The 18,397-nt window shown below is 45.1% G+C and overlaps 1 protein-coding gene across 2 annotated transcripts in view; it reads left to right on the top strand.

The window, feature by feature from the left end:
- NALCN (sodium leak channel, non-selective) overlaps positions 1-18,397 on the top strand; it is a 694,063-nt gene that overhangs the window by 594,247 nt on the left and 81,419 nt on the right. For both annotated transcript variants that reach the window (XM_089679951.1, XM_089679950.1), the window contains 3 exons: positions 9,158-9,264; positions 14,973-15,093; positions 15,405-15,503. In XM_089679951.1, the coding sequence (XP_089536077.1) occupies positions 9,158-9,264; positions 14,973-15,093; positions 15,405-15,503 (327 nt within the window). The remainder of the gene's footprint in view (positions 1-9,157; positions 9,265-14,972; positions 15,094-15,404; positions 15,504-18,397) is intronic.

Genomic DNA, 18,397 nt, shown 5'->3' with positions numbered 1-18,397 from the left:
GGACCTGGCAGCAGCAGGAGGAGGCGGTATATAGGGGCCCATGGCAGATTAGGGGCCTGGCAGCAGCTATGTGAGGCCCGTAATCTGCCTGCACCCTATGTCAAAAAATTTAACACACCAGCAGTGTGAAGAGACCTGAAAGTGGCACATGGCAGCAGAGTGTGGCGATGGAGACAGCAGCAATGGGAGGCCGTACAGGGACCATGACAGACTCTGGACTTGGCAGCAGCATGAGGAGGCGGTATATAGGGGCCCATGGCAGATTAGGGGCCTGGCAGCAGCTATGTGAGGCCCGTTATCTTGCAGCACCCTATGTCAAAAAATTTAACACACCAGCAGTGTGAAGAGACCTGAAAGTGGCACATGGCAGCAGAGTGTGGCGATGGAGACAGCAGCAATGGGAGGCCGTACAGGGACCCATGAGAGACTCTGGACCTGGCAGCAGCAGGAGGAGGCGGTATATAGGGGCCCATGGCAGATTAGGGGCCTGGCAGCAGCTATGTGAGGCCCGTAATCTGCCTGCACCCTATGTCAAAAAATTTAACACACCAGCAGTGTGAAGAGACCTGAAAGTGGCACATGGCAGCAGAGTGTGGCGATGGAGACAGCAGCAATGGGAGGCCGTACAGGGACCCATGAGAGACTCTAGACTTGGCAGCAGCATGAGGAGGCGGTATATAGGGGCCCATGGCAGATTAGGGGCCTGGCAGCAGCTATGTGAGGCCCGTAATCTGCCTGCACCCTATGTCAAAAAATTTAACACACCAGCAGTGTGAAGAGACCTGAAAGTGGCACATGGCAGCAGAGTGTGGCGATGGAGACAGCAGCAATGGGAGGCCGTACAGGGACCCATGAGAGACTCTAGACTTGGCAGCAGCATGAGGAGGCGGTATATAGGGGCCCATGGCAGATTAGGGGCCTGGCAGCAGCTATGTGAGGCCCGTAATCTGCCTGCACCCTATGTCAAAAAATTTAACACACCAGCAGTGTGAAGAGACCTGAAAGTGGCACATGGCAGCAGAGTGTGGCGATGGAGACAGCAGCAATGGGAGGCCGTACAGGGACCATGACAGACTCTGGACTTGGCAGCAGCATGAGGAGGCGGTATATAGGGGCCCATGGCAGATTAGGGGCCTGGCAGCAGCTATGTGAGGCCCGTTATCTTGCAGCACCCTATGTCAAAAAATTTAACACACCAGCAGTGTGAAGAGACCTGAAAGTGGCACATGGCAGCAGAGTGTGGCGATGGAGACAGCAGCAATGGGAGGCCGTACAGGGACCCATGAGAGACTCTGGACCTGGCAGCAGCAGGAGGAGGTGGTATATAGGGGCCCATGGCAGATTAGGGGCCTGGCAGCAGCTATGTGAGGCCCGTAATCTGCCTGCACCCTATGTCAAAAAATTTAACACACCAGCAGTGTGAAGAGACCTGAAAGTGGCACATGGCAGCAGAGTGTGGCGATGGAGACAGCAGCAATGGGAGGCCGTACAGGGACCCATGAGAGACTCTGGACCTGGCAGCAGCAGGAGGAGGCGGTATATAGGGGCCTATGGCAGATTAGGGGCCTGGCAGCAGCTATAGGAGGCCCGTAATCTGCCAGCACCCTATGTCAAAAAATTCAACACACCAGCAGTGTGAGGAGACCTGAAAGTGGCACATGTTTGAGGCATGATTCATGGCGGATTTAGTCAGTTGTGTCAGGAACTGGTGGTTTGAAATCCAGACTAATCCACGCCTGATTCATTTTCACAAACGTGAGTCTCTCCACACTTTGGGTGGACAGTCGTGTCCTCCGCGGAGTTACAATACCTCCTGCCGCACTAAACACGCGCTCCGATGCCACGCTACTGGCCGGGCATGACAGCCTTTCAAGGGCAAATTCAGCTAGTTGGGGCCAAAGGTCAAGTTTCGTTGCCCAGTAGTCAAGGGGATTGTCTACCTCGGTTGGCAGGGTGCTGTCCAAGTAGGCCCAAGCCTGTTGTTTGAGCTCCTGCTCCAGGTCCACCTGATGCTGCTGCTGCTGCTGCGGCTGGTTAGTAGTTTCCTCACTGCGCTGGTGAAGAAAGCTACTCATCATCGACTGCAGACTGAGGCAGCCGCTGCTGGTGGAGCTGCCACTGCTCCTACCACCCCACCCCTCTCCTGCTGCCATGCCAGCGGAACGCGAGCGCACAGGGCCCACAGTGTCTGAGGATGGACGTTGGCGCACAAAGGCAGAGACCAACTGACTACATAGGTGGTTTTTATAGTACGTAATTTTGGCCTCCCTCTCAGCAGGTGTGAAAAAGGCCACCATTTTGGACCGGTAGCGAGGGTCCAACAAGGTGGACAGCCAAAAGTCATCCCTCTGTCTGATGGTTATTATTCGGCTGTCGCTACGCAAGCAACCGAGCATGCTATGGGCCATTTGTGCCAAGGAATGCGAGGGACTCCCTGCCTCCATCTCCACAGCATACTGCCACGGTGCGTCTGGGTCCTCTGTCTCCTCCTCCTCCTCCTCTACCAGATGCTCCTGCTCCTCCACTCCTGTCCGCTGAGTGGAAAAACCACCCATTTCACTCAATAATTCCTGAGCACAAATGTCCTCCTCTACCTCCTCCTCTTCTTCCTGTCCTGCCCCCACAGGGGTCATGTGGCGTTGAGATCTGTGCGCCACGTCTACCGCACCCTGACCAGCCATTGTTAACAGCATTTGTTCCAGGACGTGCAACAGAGGAATGACGTCGTTCATCCCATAGTCCTGCCGACTCACGAATAGCGTGGCCTCCTCAAAGGGCCTGAGCAAGCGGCAGGTGTCACGCATGAGCTGCCAATGGCTGACATCTAAGTTACACAGGGGAGTACCTTTATCCGCTTGTAACATCAGGAAATCGGTGATGGCCTTTCGCTGCTCGTAAAGGCGGTCTAACATGTGTAGGGTTGAATTCCACCTTGTTGCAACGTCGCAGATCAGGCGATGCTGTGGAATTCCGTTCTGCCGCTGCAGCTCAATGAGGGTGTTCTTTGCGGTGTAGGAATGGCTGAAATGCATGCACAGTTTACGTGACATTTTAAGGATGTCTTGCAGTGGGATGGTGGATTTTAGGAACCGCTTGACAACCAGATTGAACACGTGAGCCATGCATGGCGCATGGCACAACCTTCCTTGACGCAGAGCAGACACCATGTTCTTTCCGTTGTCAGTCAACATGGTTCCGATTTTTAGTTTGCGCGGAGACAGCCATCTGTCGATTTCTCTGTTCATTACACTCAGCAGTTCCTCCCCTGTGTGACTACGTTCGCCAAGGCATACCAGGTGCAGCACAGCGTGACACCGTTGCGCCCTGCACATGTGATATGCCGGTCGGGTAATGGGACTTGGCACGGGGGTGGCGGCTGAGGACACGGCGGAAAAAGAGGTGGTAGAGGCGGACATGCTTGCTGGACCAAGGACGTGCAAACGTGGAGGCAAAAGCGTCGTGACCTGTCCAAGTTGCTGGTGCGGCTGTGCCGGCACCACGTTCACCCAGTGGGCCGTAAATGACATGTACTGTCCCTGACCGTAGTTACAGCTCCACACGTCGGCGCTGCCGTGCACTTTGGCAGAGACCGACATGCTCAAAGACTGGCCCACCATCTCTTCTACATGTGAATGCAGGGCTGGCACTGCCTTTTGGGCAAAGAAATGACGGCTTGGCACTCTCCACCGCGGCGCGGCACAAGCCATCATTTCTCGGAAAGGTGCTGAGTCCACCAGTTGGAAAGGGAGGGACTGCAGCACCAGCAACTTGGACAGGAGGACGTTCAGCTTTTGCACCGTCGGGTGCGTGCTCGCAAACTGTTGTCTCTTGGATACGGATTCCAAGAAAGACTGTTGACGGAATCCGAGAAGAGGAGTAGCAGGAGAAGGAGCATCTGAACGAGCGGAAGATGCCAATGAGCGACAACTCCCCTCAGCAGAGGTGTTGGAGCCTTGACTGGCTGATAGAGGGCGATTGACGACGTCGGGTGACGGAGCAAGTAACGGAGCGGGTGATGGAGCGGGGGCTGGGGCAGGCAGAACCGCCGTATGTTTATCACGGTTTTCCCAGGCCACCGAATGGTGACGCTGCATATGCTGACGCAACGCTGTAGTCCCAACATGGGCCCCCTGGCCACGCTTGCATTTCTGGCCACATAGTCGACATACGGCTACGTTTACTTCCTCGGGCGGCTTGAGGAAAAATTGCCACACCACCGAGTAGGAAACTTTGCCCCCGCTACTCTTCACTGGCTGACTGCTACTTCCTCCGTGCGCACCGGCACCACTACTGGCCGTGGTGGTAGGCTGCAGTGGAGCTGGTGCTCTACTCCGTGGACGTTTGGCTCCACTGACACTGATGCGACCCTGCTGCTGTCTCCTGGGCAACCCACCGACTGTTTTGCTCGCTGCCAAGCTGCCACCCTCTTCTCCTGATGATGCGGAAGAAATTGCCTGATGACGACGAGGCTGCCAAGTGCGATCAACCTCCTCATCATCAAGTAGGGTCTCCGCCTCACTACTAGCCCCCTCGGCTGCGTCTGGGTCAGGAGACAGACCTGTCTCTAGACCGGCTACCGAGCCACTCTCCTCGCCAGTACTTGTTCGCTTGGCTGCTGAAAAGGCCGATGTCTCCCCCCGTTCCTGACCGCCCTCTGTTAGCTCTTCCTCACTGTACAGTGGGGCTGAGCCCACAGCATGCGATACTTCGCTTGGTGAGGGAACAGCAAAGGACAGGGGCAGGTAGAGGACACGTGATTTCAGTGGGCTTGGTCCCGGGCCATGCCAACTAACGGTTGTGTCTGACGTACCCACCGACCGTTGGCTGTAGGTGTCAGAGGTGACCTGGGAAGAGGAAGACGACCGAGCCAACCAATCAATGACGGCAGGGTTGTCGGTGGAGACACGACCGCTGGATGACACCGGGAGCACTGGCCTCTGGCTGCGAATACTGCTGCCTCGACCCCTTCCTCTGCTGCCACGTCTGCTCGCTCCTAAAACATTGCCTCCTCTGCCACTCCTCTGCATGTTGTCTGACATACTATTTAATTCAACGATTAGGTGTCCCTGAGTAACAATTCTCTGGCACTCAGTAACAATTCTGTCTGTCCCTGAGTATGAATTCTGTGGCCCTGAGTAACAATTGTGTGTCTGTGCAAGTAACAATTCTGTGTCTGTGCAAGTAACAATTTTGTGTCTGTGAGAGTAACAATTCTCTGGCACTCAGTAACAATTCTGTCTGTCCCTGAGTAACAATTCTCTGGCACTCAGTAACAATTCTGTCTGTCCCTGAGTAACAATTCTGTCTGTCCCTGAGTATGAATTCTGTGGCCCTGAGTAAGAATTCTCTGGCACTCAGTAACAATTCTGTCTGTCCCTGAGTATGAATTCTGTGGCCCTGAGTAACAATTGTGTGTCTGTGCAAGTAACAATTCTGTGTCTGTGCAAGTAACAATTTTGTGTCTGTGAGAGTAACAATTCTCTGGCACTCAGTAACAATTCTGTCTGTCCCTGAGTAACAATTCTCTGGCACTCAGTAACAATTCTGTCTGTCCCTGAGTATGAATTCTGTGGCCCTGAGTAACAATTCTGTCTCTGTGCGAGTAACAATTCTGTGTCTGTGCAAGTAACAATTTTGTGTCTGTGAGAGTAACAATTCTCTGGCACTCAGTAACAATTCTGTCTGTCCCTGAGTAACAATTCTCTGGCACTCAGTAACAATTCTGTCTGTCCCTGAGTAACAATTCTCTGGCACTCAGTAACAATTCTGTCTGTCCCTGAGTAACAATTCTCTGGCACTCAGTAACAATTGTGTGTCTGTGCAAGTAACAATTCTGTGTCTGTGCAAGTAACAATTTTGTGTCTGTGAGAGTAACAATTCTCTGGCACTCAGTAACAATTCTGTCTGTCCCTGAGTAACAATTCTCTGGCACTCAGTAACAATTCTGTCTGTCCCTGAGTATGAATTCTGTGGCCCTGAGTAACAATTCTGTCTCTGTGCGAGTAACAATTCTGTGTCTGTGCAAGTAACAATTTTGTGTCTGTGAGAGTAACAATTCTCTGGCACTCAGTAACAATTCTGTCTGTCCCTGAGTAACAATTCTATGGCACTCAGTAACAATTCTGTCTTCCCTGAGTAACAATTCTCTGGCACTCAGTAACAATTCTGTCTGTCCCTGAGTATGAATTCTGTGGCCCTGAGTAACAATTCTGTCTCTGTGCGAGTAACAATTCTGTGTCTGTGCAAGTAACAATTTTGTGTCTGTGAGAGTAACAATTCTCTGGCACTCAGTAACAATTCTGTCTGTCCCTGAGTAACAATTCTCTGGCACTCAGTAACAATTCTGTCTGTCCCTGAGTATGAATTCTGTGGCCCTGAGTAACAATTGTGTGTCTGTGCAAGTAACAATTCTGTGTCTGTGCAAGTAACAATTTTGTGTCTGTGAGAGTAACAATTCTCTGGCACTCAGTAACAATTCTGTCTGTCCCTGAGTAACAATTCTCTGGCACTCAGTAACAATTCTGTCTGTCCCTGAGTAACAATTCTCTGGCACTCAGTAACAATTCTGTCTGTCCCTGAGTAACAATTCTCTGGCACTCAGTAACAATTGTGTGTCTGTGCAAGTAACAATTCTGTGTCTGTGCAAGTAACAATTTTGTGTCTGTGAGAGTAACAATTCTCTGGCACTCAGTAACAATTCTGTCTGTCCCTGAGTAACAATTCTCTGGCACTCAGTAACAATTCTGTCTGTCCCTGAGTATGAATTCTGTGGCCCTGAGTAACAATTCTGTCTCTGTGCGAGTAACAATTCTGTGTCTGTGCAAGTAACAATTTTGTGTCTGTGAGAGTAACAATTCTCTGGCACTCAGTAACAATTCTGTCTGTCCCTGAGTAACAATTCTATGGCACTCAGTAACAATTCTGTCTTCCCTGAGTAACAATTCTCTGGCACTCAGTAACAATTCTGTCTGTCCCTGAGTATGAATTCTGTGGCCCTGAGTAACAATTCTGTCTCTGTGCGAGTAACAATTCTGTGTCTGTGCAAGTAACAATTTTGTGTCTGTGAGAGTAACAATTCTCTGGCACTCAGTAACAATTCTGTCTGTCCCTGAGTAACAATTCTCTGGCACTCAGTAACAATTCTGTCTGTCCCTGAGTATGAATTCTGTGGCCCTGAGTAACAATTGTGTGTCTGTGCAAGTAACAATTCTGTGTCTGTGCAAGTAACAATTTTGTGTCTGTGAGAGTAACAATTCTCTGGCACTCAGTAACAATTCTGTCTGTCCCTGAGTAACAATTCTCTGGCACTCAGTAACAATTCTGTCTGTCCCTGAGTAACAATTCTGTCTGTCCCTGAGTATGAATTCTGTGGCCCTGAGTAAGAATTCTCTGGCACTCAGTAACAATTCTGTCTGTCCCTGAGTATGAATTCTGTGGCCCTGAGTAACAATTGTGTGTCTGTGCAAGTAACAATTCTGTGTCTGTGCAAGTAACAATTTTGTGTCTGTGAGAGTAACAATTCTCTGGCACTCAGTAACAATTCTGTCTGTCCCTGAGTAACAATTCTCTGGCACTCAGTAACAATTCTGTCTGTCCCTGAGTAACAATTCTCTGGCACTCAGTAACAATTCTGTCTGTCCCTGAGTAACAATTCTGTCTGTCCCTGAGAATGAATTCTGTGGCCCTGAGTAAGAATTCTCTGGCACTCAGTAACAATTCTGTCTGTCCCTGAGTAACAATTCTCTGGCACTCAGTAACAATTCTGTCTGTCCCTGAGTAAAAATTCTGTGGCCCTAATAACGTTTCTGTGGCCCTAAGTAACAATTCTCTGGCACTGAGTAACAATTCTGTCTGTCCCTGAGTATGAATTCTGTGGCCCTAACTAGCGTTTCTTTGTCCCTAAATAACGATTCTGTGGCCCTCATTAACAAGTCTGTGTCCCTGAGTAATGGTTCTCTGTCCCTAAGTAACTTCTCTCTGTCCCCAATTCTCGTTTCTGTGGCCCTAACTCTGTCCCTGTCCCTAGTACAGAGCGGTCTGCCTCTGTTCAATGACTGCAGGCAAATGAAGATTTCCAAAATGGCCGCTATATATACCTCGACCATTACACAGTGCTGGCTGGCTGGCTGCTGATTGGCTGATGCGATCACATGTCGTTGAGGAATGCATTATGGGGCAGCGCGCCTTGTCTGCGCGCCTTCCCCGACATCCCCGCTCCGTCGCCGCACATGTCAGCCGCCATTTTCGGAAAAATTTCGATTCGCGCGTCCGAATTAGGCTGTTTTTCGGATTCGGCACGAATCGAAATTTTTCCGAAATTCGACTCGAATTCCACTTCGGATACTTCGATTCGCTCATCTCTACTGTTCAGGCATCTCCATCAAAGATCTCTATTTTTCAGCTTCACTATACTTTTCCTGAGCCTGCTACTTTAGCTGGATACCCAGGATGTCTGAGGTCATATAAGGCAAACAATTTCTGACTGTCAGCTGCCTGGCTTAACACACTCAAATGATAGGATAAAGACATTGAGATTAGACAATTAATGTGCATGTAGAGCCAAAATGTTTCATTTTCATTTTGGTAAAGTAAGGCATAGTTAAAACTATAATCACCTTTTTTTATTTTTTTTTGTTTTATCTGTCTGGGTCCTTTTGGGGAGATTTCCTTTCACTGCTTGTTGTGAGAATGCAACAAGAAAATGAGACAAAGTATATTCAAAAAAGTGAAGGAAATTTTCCTCTTATATTTGTCACTAGAACAGGTACCCACTTGGAAAATGTACCCCTGCCTCTTACTTTGGTGACACAAATGTCAGATCTTTCTTCACTTTCTGTCTCTGTGACAGTAGTCACTGAAAAAATAGAGGGGTAAATCTTGACAGAGAGTTTACTTTAACAGATCAGCAACTATCAGACTTCAAAAGACCTCTGACCTTCTGACTGCAATGGCAGTTCCTATATTTACTATCTGAAAAGGGAAGATACTATTCCTTCATATATGAGGCAGCATACAGTATGTTTGATAATGGAAAGACAGCATGCAACAGAAGAGTATTGTTTCTTTATATTCCTAAAAAAGAGAATTCTATTTGCATTTGGAGTTGGAAAGCTACTTCTGTATTCAATGTGTCTGTTTCTATTTTCTTCCTTTTTAGGAAAAATGCCATGGAATATTTAGGATTAATGTCAGTGTTTCTAAAAATTTAAACTTGAAATTGAAACCAGATGAAAAGAAGCCAGGATTCTGGGTTCCAAGAGTCTGGTAAGCTTTTTTTTTTGTAACATACTCTTAGCTGTGTAAACAATACACATAGCAATGTTTAAAGATGTTGAATTTATGTTTGTATAATGTATCTTTATACAGAGTGGAACTGAATTAGTTATTGTCCACTCCAGGGATTAGATTGCAACTCTTGAGAAAAAGTTCAAAATTATTTGTTCAAAACTGTATTTTATGAATACTGTTAGTAAAAATACATGTAATCTGACTTTATATAAACTTCAGCAAAATCAAGCTGACAATGGACATGCCAGAACTGTGAGAAAGGCAGATTCTACTGTATTACATGTCACTATCACCCTAACATCCTCCACAAACATTTAGGTAATATTACAGGAGGGGAATGCACAGAGAGTCTGCAATAAGAAATAGTATGATAAACCAGCTGGCTATTCAGCTAGGGTTGCCACGTGTCCGGAATTCACATGGACAGTCCAGGTTTTTATTTATGTGGCTGGGTTTCAGCCCGCTTGAAATCTGGACACATTATACGAGTGTGCTCAGAGCTCCGGGTCCTTCCAGGCAGCAATATGGCACTTGCTATCTCACACAAACACCTAATAAAAATGCAGGGAGGCCCTGCGCCAGTTTGTGTGTGTGAGGCCCCCTCTCCTCCCCCTCAGTCCTGTCAAGGTCCTACCTTTCCTCAGACCTTGTGCTGCTCTATGTGCTGACCTCCATCTTAGGTGTCTGTAAAGCATTGTGGGATCCTTTATGCTTTCAGCCCTCTGCGGCTCCTCCCCCAGGAGGTGGTGGCTTAACATATAAGTCTGCTGTTTGTGGCTGTCCATTGCATTTGTGTCCTGTCTGTTGCACAGCAGCAAGCTCCTGTTTAGCTACTCATTGCTTTCCTGGATACCGACTCGGCTTTGGCTAAGACTCCTCCTGGCTTCTGACCCCGGCTCTGGTGACCATTCTTCCTGGCTCCTGATCCCGGCTCTGGCGACGATTCTTCCTGGCTCCTGATCCCAACTCTGGCGACGATTCTTCCTGGCTCTTGACCCCGGCTTTGGCTACGATTTCCACTGTTGGACTTGCATAGACTCTTGTCTTATTTTTATATTAATAAACCTACCTTTAATTGCACCTCCTTGTGTGTCTGGCTGCTCGCTCCCTGACAAGTCCTAGCTGTGTGTCAGCCCCATGTTCTCTGTCTATGCACGGACCGGACTTGCTGCCTATGCTGGACCTGCTCTTCCCCCTGCCTGCCGTAGCATCGTTGTACATGGGCGAGACCACTGACAGTCCGTGGTAACGCTGCTCATATTCACCAGGTGCTTGAGCACCAACAGTGAGAGAAGCAAACCTGCAGCTGACTGACAGCGTGCAGGGCTCACACTAGGGTCCTAAGAAGTGTGAGGTCTTGGTTATGGTGGGGGGTGTTACACTGGAAGGAAATGCTAATGGGAGACCGCTTATTTAACTTGGGGTCTCTAATCAGAGACTGGTTTTGGCATGAGGGAGATTAGCAGGCTGACTGGAAGCAGCACCTGTGTAATGTGTGTGAGCTGTGCACAAAGAGGGCTGCAGGACATATCTATCACAGGGCTGGTCCTCTGGTGTCATTAGCCAGGGAATGACTCCTTCCACCTGACCTGAGGGGGAGGGATTGTACTGTGGACAGACTGACCTAGGGGGCTCGTACTGGGAGGCAGACTGACCTGGGGGTTGTACTGGGGAACAGACTGACCTGGGAGGTCATACTGGGGGACAGACTGGCCTCAGTGGTCATGCTGGGGGACAGACTGAGCTGTGGGGTTGACCTGGGGGGCAGACTGACCTGGGGGGTTGCACTGAGGGGCTGTACTAGGGGACAGACAATGTTTTGGCAAAAAGGATTCCTGCATCCACCTAGTTTGTGAGGATAAAGGAATCTATACTTTTTTTTAATTCAGCCTGTTGATGGAACAAGAGAAAACTGTCTACAGCCAGCTTTACAAAGTCCTGCACTATATACACTATATTGTATATTACACACTCTTGTGCTATATACACTACATTGTACATTACACACATTCCTGTGGTATATGCACTTTATTGTACATTATATACTTCACCAAATTGTTCATTGACTCCACAGTTGCTGGTTGCTAAGCAGTCCCTGACTATTTCAGGTGTGCTCAAAATCATATGTATTGGAAGCGTTTTCCTTTTTCAAATTATTGTGCTGAGGGTTATACGTGTCTGTGAGACTCTTACTTGTGGCACAGCAATCTAAGCATATTTTATAGGTACAAAAATGCTTTTTTTATTTAACCATACCCCTTTAAGCCCCTCCCACTGTTAATGCAATTAACACCCACTGTTCATGACTACTCTCCATAGGGCGCCCAAAGGTGTCCCAGGCCTTTTACAATCCTATAGTGTATACTACATAACAAAATTGCCATGCGCCACTAAAGAAGAAAAGGTGGCAACCCTATATTCGGCATGGTAAAGTGTGTAAATCCCAAGAATGGCTGAGCAGAATTAAAGTGTACCTAAATGTAAAACTTTGTTTTTCTTTTAGTTTTTGATACAGTGGGGAAGAATTAGACCCTCTGTTAAATGTATATGGTAATGTTAAGTCTGTATTCAATTTCCATTTTGACCAATATCACTAATATCACTAAGACAGAAAGTTAAGGAAATACAAAATTGTTGAGCTGTCACCAGAGCAACCCTTTGAGTGACAATTTCCAAGACTGTAATTTCCTTCAATTTAGGGATATTTCCTCTTATTTCCACTCGCATCTCCAGCACATTAATTGAAGGGAACCATTCCAAGTGGGACACATATGTAAAAATGTAACTAATATATTACTACTCCCTACTCTATCCAAAATAAAAAAAGTTTTGACTGTTCGTTAAAAAGATAAAACATATTTTAACAGATATACAGTTTACATATTTGCTTTTTAGCTGTTTGGTTGGAGTTCAGCTTTAAGATGAGCAAAAATATAGACTGTAAAACTATTCCCTGATAAGGGGTAAACCTACACTAATTAATAATTTAAATAAAAGTCAGTAAAAGCCTTATTTCTGTCATTTTAATGGTCTGCCTGATAGATGTTAACCAACAGGAAAATGTAATGTTTTTCTCTGTTAAAAAAAAGTATACAGCCTACTGGCGTATTTTTTTTAAATTGAAATATGTTGCCTATTATCCATTTCCAGATGCAGAAGACCTCTTTTGTGATGTATATTAAAGAATATAAATCATCTCATTATAAATAAATAGTCCTTTATCCTAGAGGACTAATACCCTTCCAGCCATTGTAAAGGGAGTCTTCATTAGCCTAATGAGACCAAGTCTTTATCTTCTTTTATTTTTCATTATGCAAGGTATAAGGTTGGCCATGAATAACTCCTATTTTTACAAGTATCTGGTTTAAGTCTTGCAGTGTACAGGCCCACTGCAGGCCTAGCTGATGACATTTTTCAGCATGCTTAGAAACATCTTGCCATTGGTCTTGCATTTTCTGAGAAAGGGGGCACTACTTTCACTGTGAGGGAGAATGTCACCAGCACACCAAGGATCACCAATATGGGTCCAAAAGTTTTAATGAACAATCACATAGTTACAGCAAGGCAACAATTGGGAGTCTCGCAGGACCCCTTCATCAGGCATGCCTTTGTCACATGCCTGAAGAAGGGGTCCTGTGAGACTCCGAAACGTTGCCTTGTTGTAACTATGTGATCATTCATTAAAACTTTTGGACCCATATTGGTGATCCTCAGTGTGCTGGTGACATTCTCCCTTGCTGATTCTGTTCGGTTCCAGCCGATGGTCACTGCACCACCCATTTATACACTGACATTTTTAATGCAGGAACGTGTGCATTTGGGATTGCACACTATTTTCACTGTGTGCACAAGTGGCAGTGTTGATGATTCTGCCAATTGCTAGTGCTATTGCTTCTGCGTAGGGCAGATCTTACTGTAAAAGTTCCTGATCTCTGGTTGGCCTATTGCAAATTCCAATCTATCACTAATATTGCCATACTTTATAGTACCTCATGACATCCACTACTTAGTCTGTGTTTTAAAGCAGAACTTCGCCCTAAAGGGGAAATTCCTCATTATGCCCTCCTCCTCTTCTGTGTTTGGCACTTTTTTGGGGGGAAGGAGAGGGGGTATCTGGTTTTGACAGGTACTCGCTCCCACTTCTGGTTGGATTGCTGGCTGATAACCAGTTGCCACAGTAGTCATGCAGACATCAGGGACCCGAAGACCAGCAAAGAAGCGGTTCGGGTGAGCATGGGGATGGACCCCTGGACAAGTAAATGTCCTTTTATTAAAAGTCAGCAGCTACAGTATTTGTAGCTGTTGACTTTTATTTATTTATTTTTTTCAAAAAGCTGCAGAACAGCTTTATGTACTGCAGTTATTCATCAAGCTAAAGTCTAAACTCCAGACCAAACCTTTTCTATTTTAGTTTCAGATTTGTTTGCTGTCTGTGTCCCTACTAGGATGATTTTGACCTCACTTCTTGCCTTGGTGATCACTCTCTTTAGGACAGAAGGTGACACAAAACTCCATAACAGGTATACAAACAGCGATAAAAACCATCTTACTAACTTTTTATTCATTTCTGTATGCCCCTTGTGGAGATTTCCCTTCACCGAGGAACACTGATAGAGGAGAGGTGTGTATGTAAGCAATACAGAGCTATCCCCTGTCAGCACCAGCATGCTGCTTTGTATTGCTCTGCATAGCAAAGTAATACAAAGCAGCATGCTTACATCATAAAACATAATGTGAAACACACACAGCTAACACAGTTAACCCTTTGATCATCCCAGATGTTAACCCCTTCCTGCCCAGTGTTGTTAGTACAGTGTCAGTGCTTTTTAATAGCACTGATCACTGTGTTAGCGTCACTGGGATGTCATTAGCAGTTAGTCAGTTCCCCCCCAGTGTCAGAATGCTCACCGCAGTCCCACAGTCCCGCTATAAGTTGCTGATCACCGCCATTACTAGTATATAAAAAAAAATTCCAGTATATATACAGCCATTTGTAGATGCTAGAACATGTAAACCAATTAATTTACATGTATTGGGATTTTTTTTTAGCAAAGACATGTAGCAGAATACATTTTGGCTTAAATTTATGATGACATTTGATTTTTTAAAAATTTTTACTAGATATGTTTTATAGCAAAAAGTCAAAAATATTGTTTTTTTTTTTTCAAAATTGTCACTTTTTTTTGTTTATAGCGTAAAAAAAAGCAGATGCAATCAAATACCACCAAAAGCTCCATTTGTGGGGCAAAAGAAAGACATAAATTTAATTTGGGTGCAGCATTGCATGACTGCGCAATTGTCAGTTAAAGTAGTGCCGCATCGCAAAAAAAGGCCTGGTCTCTAGAGGGCAAGTGATTAAAGTATATCTGCAATGGGAGAATATCAGAGGCTATAATTGCTGGCTGCCTTTTGAAAATGCTAATCATGCCCTGGAACAAGAATGCTGTAAAGATTTTCAGAAACATATCAGAATTCTTTCTGTATACTTGTTCCTGGTCAGTGGCGCAAGAAGCATTGAAGTGAAAGTATGGCACCTAGGGAGCTAGCATTCTCAAAAAGAGAGACCAGCAATGGCAACAATATAATTCTATCATGATAAACGTACTTTAAAGTTCTCTAATCTCTTGAGCAAATCTCCTTAATTTTGACAATTTTGAATAACTATTATGTTTTCGACCCTCTAGGGCAAATCCTCGTAACTTTAATTTTGACAATGTGGGAAATGCTATGCTGGCTTTGTTTGAAGTGCTGTCTTTAAAAGGATGGGTTGAAGTTCGGGATGTCATCATTCATCGTGTAGGACCTGTAAGTTTACAATATGTGTAAAGGCTTGTGTACATTGGCAATTACAGTATTTCCATACCCACTGCTTTTCATCCCTTTACAAATTATTGTGATTGCTGCTCAAAGTAACAATGAAGCAGTTTAACGCTAACAAGAAGCAAGTCAAAGCAACTCATAATTTAATCATAAGCAACATAGAAGCAAGTCAAAAGTAACAGAAAATCATACTGCATTTAACCTGTTTCAGAGTCTGAAGTTTTTGTACAGAAACCTTCTTTGATAGGCAGGTTTGTGTCTTAATTAACATGTGTTCATCTTTTTTTTCCTTACAGATACATGGAATATACATCCATGTTTTTGTGTTTCTTGGTTGCATGATAGGCCTTACTCTGTTTGTTGGTGTAGTGATTGCCAATTTCAATGAAAACAAGGTAAGATCTGTGTACTTCACTACTAACAATATAACACAAAACTACAATCTGACTATTTATAACTATGCTTTCTTGGCTGCTTTATGTCAGTTTAACCTTTTTGCTGCCGGGCCCTGCCTCCCATTAGTCACCAGAAGTGGCCAGACCATTGGTATTTTTTTCACTTACAGCTTTGAAAATTAATAAAATATCTCTACCCCCACCACCACAAATCATATTTTTTGAACGCACAAGGAAATTAAAAGATGGTGCTACTGATTTTGCACATCCCATGAAGGTGGCGCAAATGTTTATCAAATGTATATTTTTAATACTAAAATAATTCCTATCACACACAATAAGCACTCACAACAAAAAAAAACTTCCCAAAATGGCGCTCTTTTTGTGAAATGGTGAAAATAGGAGCACAAAACTGTAAATAAGTGACATAGAGTGGATTTTTACCCATAACAACTTGATAAAAAAAAATAATGTCCTTTCGCAAAGGACATACATTCCACATTAATAGTTAGGCAACCAAAACTAGTGTGTGCTGTAATTTGTCTCCAGCAATGCTCCTGTTTCTTCTTGCAAGAGGTTGCCATCTTGTTGAAGCCCAAAGCCCTGAGCAGCATTAAATCTTTAGGTGGTCAGCAGATTGGCCTCTACAAATTCAGCACAGTGCTTAAAAACAGAGAGCAACTGAGTATGTGCAGAGCAGGGTGAGAAGGTGTATTACATAATTTTAAAGAGTATACTTCTTTTTAATTTTTTACATAGCGATACCTGCAAAAGGAGCCAGCCTGAAGTGATCTAGCAGGACTTAATTTTCTGACTAAAGCTAAAAACCATGAGGCTAGCTTCACACTTGTGAGTTATGGTAGTGACGAATATTGTGAGTTGCAGTGTGATTAGTTTTAAATTGCACCCTAAAGCACCTTGTCAGCATACATCAACACATTTGTGTGTGCTTCAGATTGGAACTTTCTGTGCAATTTGGTGTACTACATTAAAAGAAAAGATTTGTGCTTGTTCAAAAGGATGGGCTGCCTTAACACAATGCACATTATTCCACAAAATAATGCACATTAACAGAGAAGCTAACACTTTGTTACTGCAATGCACATACTGTGGACCCTAGGAATGCATCTCAATGCACAAATACAGGGAAAAGACAGAGTTTATCATAGATGCAGCTACAAACCTATAAACTCTGCCATCTACTGATACTGATGTAGTTGTTGTACAAAAATACATGAACATTGTATTCCTACACCCACACTCAACTATTCCTTATATTAGTCCCATTTTGGATCTCAGTTCTATAAATCTGTTTCTTGTAAGTGGTTTTGTCAAATACTTTTGTTTCTCATAGGTTAGAAGTCTTTGCATCTCACCCCGTGAATTTGGCTCTGGTTTTAATGCTAGGCAAGCAACATAGGGCAGATGTTTGGTTGGAATGCCTTTTTTTGCTTCTAGTGGATTTCATGATTGTGGCCTGGTTTCCTCTTTTACAATATTTGGATTGTCTGTGTTAATTTCTATTTCTGTGTCACTTTGTTGCTTATTTTCATTTGACACTGAAGTGGAATTTCCCTCAGTTTGAAGCGTTTGTGTTCAAGAAATTTTGCACACACTGAAGTTTCGTTGACAATTGCACTTCTGCTGTTGGTTACCTTGTATGTGTCTTTGTGTAGAATTCTGTATCTCTTTTGAGATTTACTGTACTCCACAAGTATACCTTCCTTTGTACAAGCATTCCATTTTGTAAGTTTTTCTCTTGGGATATGCACATAGGCTTTGCTTCCAAACATTTTTAAAATATTACAAATTTGGTCTTTTCCATTCCACAGTTTTCTCAGTTGATTTTTCTGGTAGTCGAATTTGGAGATAGCATGGGGCCATAGTTGGCTCCCCCCAGCATGTAGTTGGCATATCTGCATCAAACAGCATGGTTCTTCCACTCTCACATAGAGTACAGTTCATTCTTTCTGCAACCCTGTTTTGGTCTAGGTCAGTGGTCGGCAAGCCGCGGCTCGCGAGCCACATGCGGCTCTTTACACGCTTTAATGCGGCTCTTGTGTGCCGGGCGCCCGCTCTCCTCCCTCCTCTCGGGCGGCAGGGACTCTGCAGCGTGATCCAAAAAAAAACAGCCAGGGCAGCGCGCTCAAATGCAATGATTGGCCAGTCTCGCTGCCACTCACATCCTGATAGCCAGTGATTGGCTGTCAGGATGTGTGTAGGCGGGGCAGCGTGACGAACGTGAGAGGAGCTAGGCTCCTCTCACAGTCCGCCCTGAAGACCGGAACGGCGCAGGAACATGGCGAGAGGAACGCGCGGAGCAAAGGTAAGTGAATTGACACAGGGGGGACTTTACTTGCTACTTACTTACTACTACTATATGGGGGATGAATTACTATGTGGGATGAATTACTATGGGGGATGAATTACTATATGGGGGATGAATTACTATGGGGGATGAATTACTATGGGGGATGAATTACTATATCGGGGATGAATTACTATAGGGGGGATGAATTACTATAGGGGGGATGAATTACTATATGGGGGATGAATTACTATATGGGGGATGAATTACTATAGGGGGGATGAATTACTATGGGGGATGAATTACTATATGGGGGATGAATTACTATATGGGGGATGAATTACTATGGGGGATTAATTACTATATGGGGGATGAATTACTATATGGGGGATGAATTACTATATGGGGGATGAATTACTATATGGGGGATGAATTACTATGGGGGATGAATTACTATAGGGGGGATGAATTACTATAGGGGGGATGAATTACTATAGGGGATGAATTACTATGGGGGATGAATTACTATAGGGGGGATGAATTACTATGGGGGATGAATTACTATAAAAACTTATTGAAACTAAAA

The sequence above is a fragment of the Staurois parvus genome, unplaced genomic scaffold (genome assembly GCF_062004578.1).
Source record: "Staurois parvus isolate SC_StPar_1 unplaced genomic scaffold, SC_StPar_1.0 ptg000233l, whole genome shotgun sequence".
NCBI classification, from domain to species: domain Eukaryota; kingdom Metazoa; phylum Chordata; class Amphibia; order Anura; family Ranidae; genus Staurois; species Staurois parvus.
The sequence above is the reverse complement of the archived record's forward strand: the minus strand, read 5'-3'. Positions and strand labels throughout refer to the sequence as shown.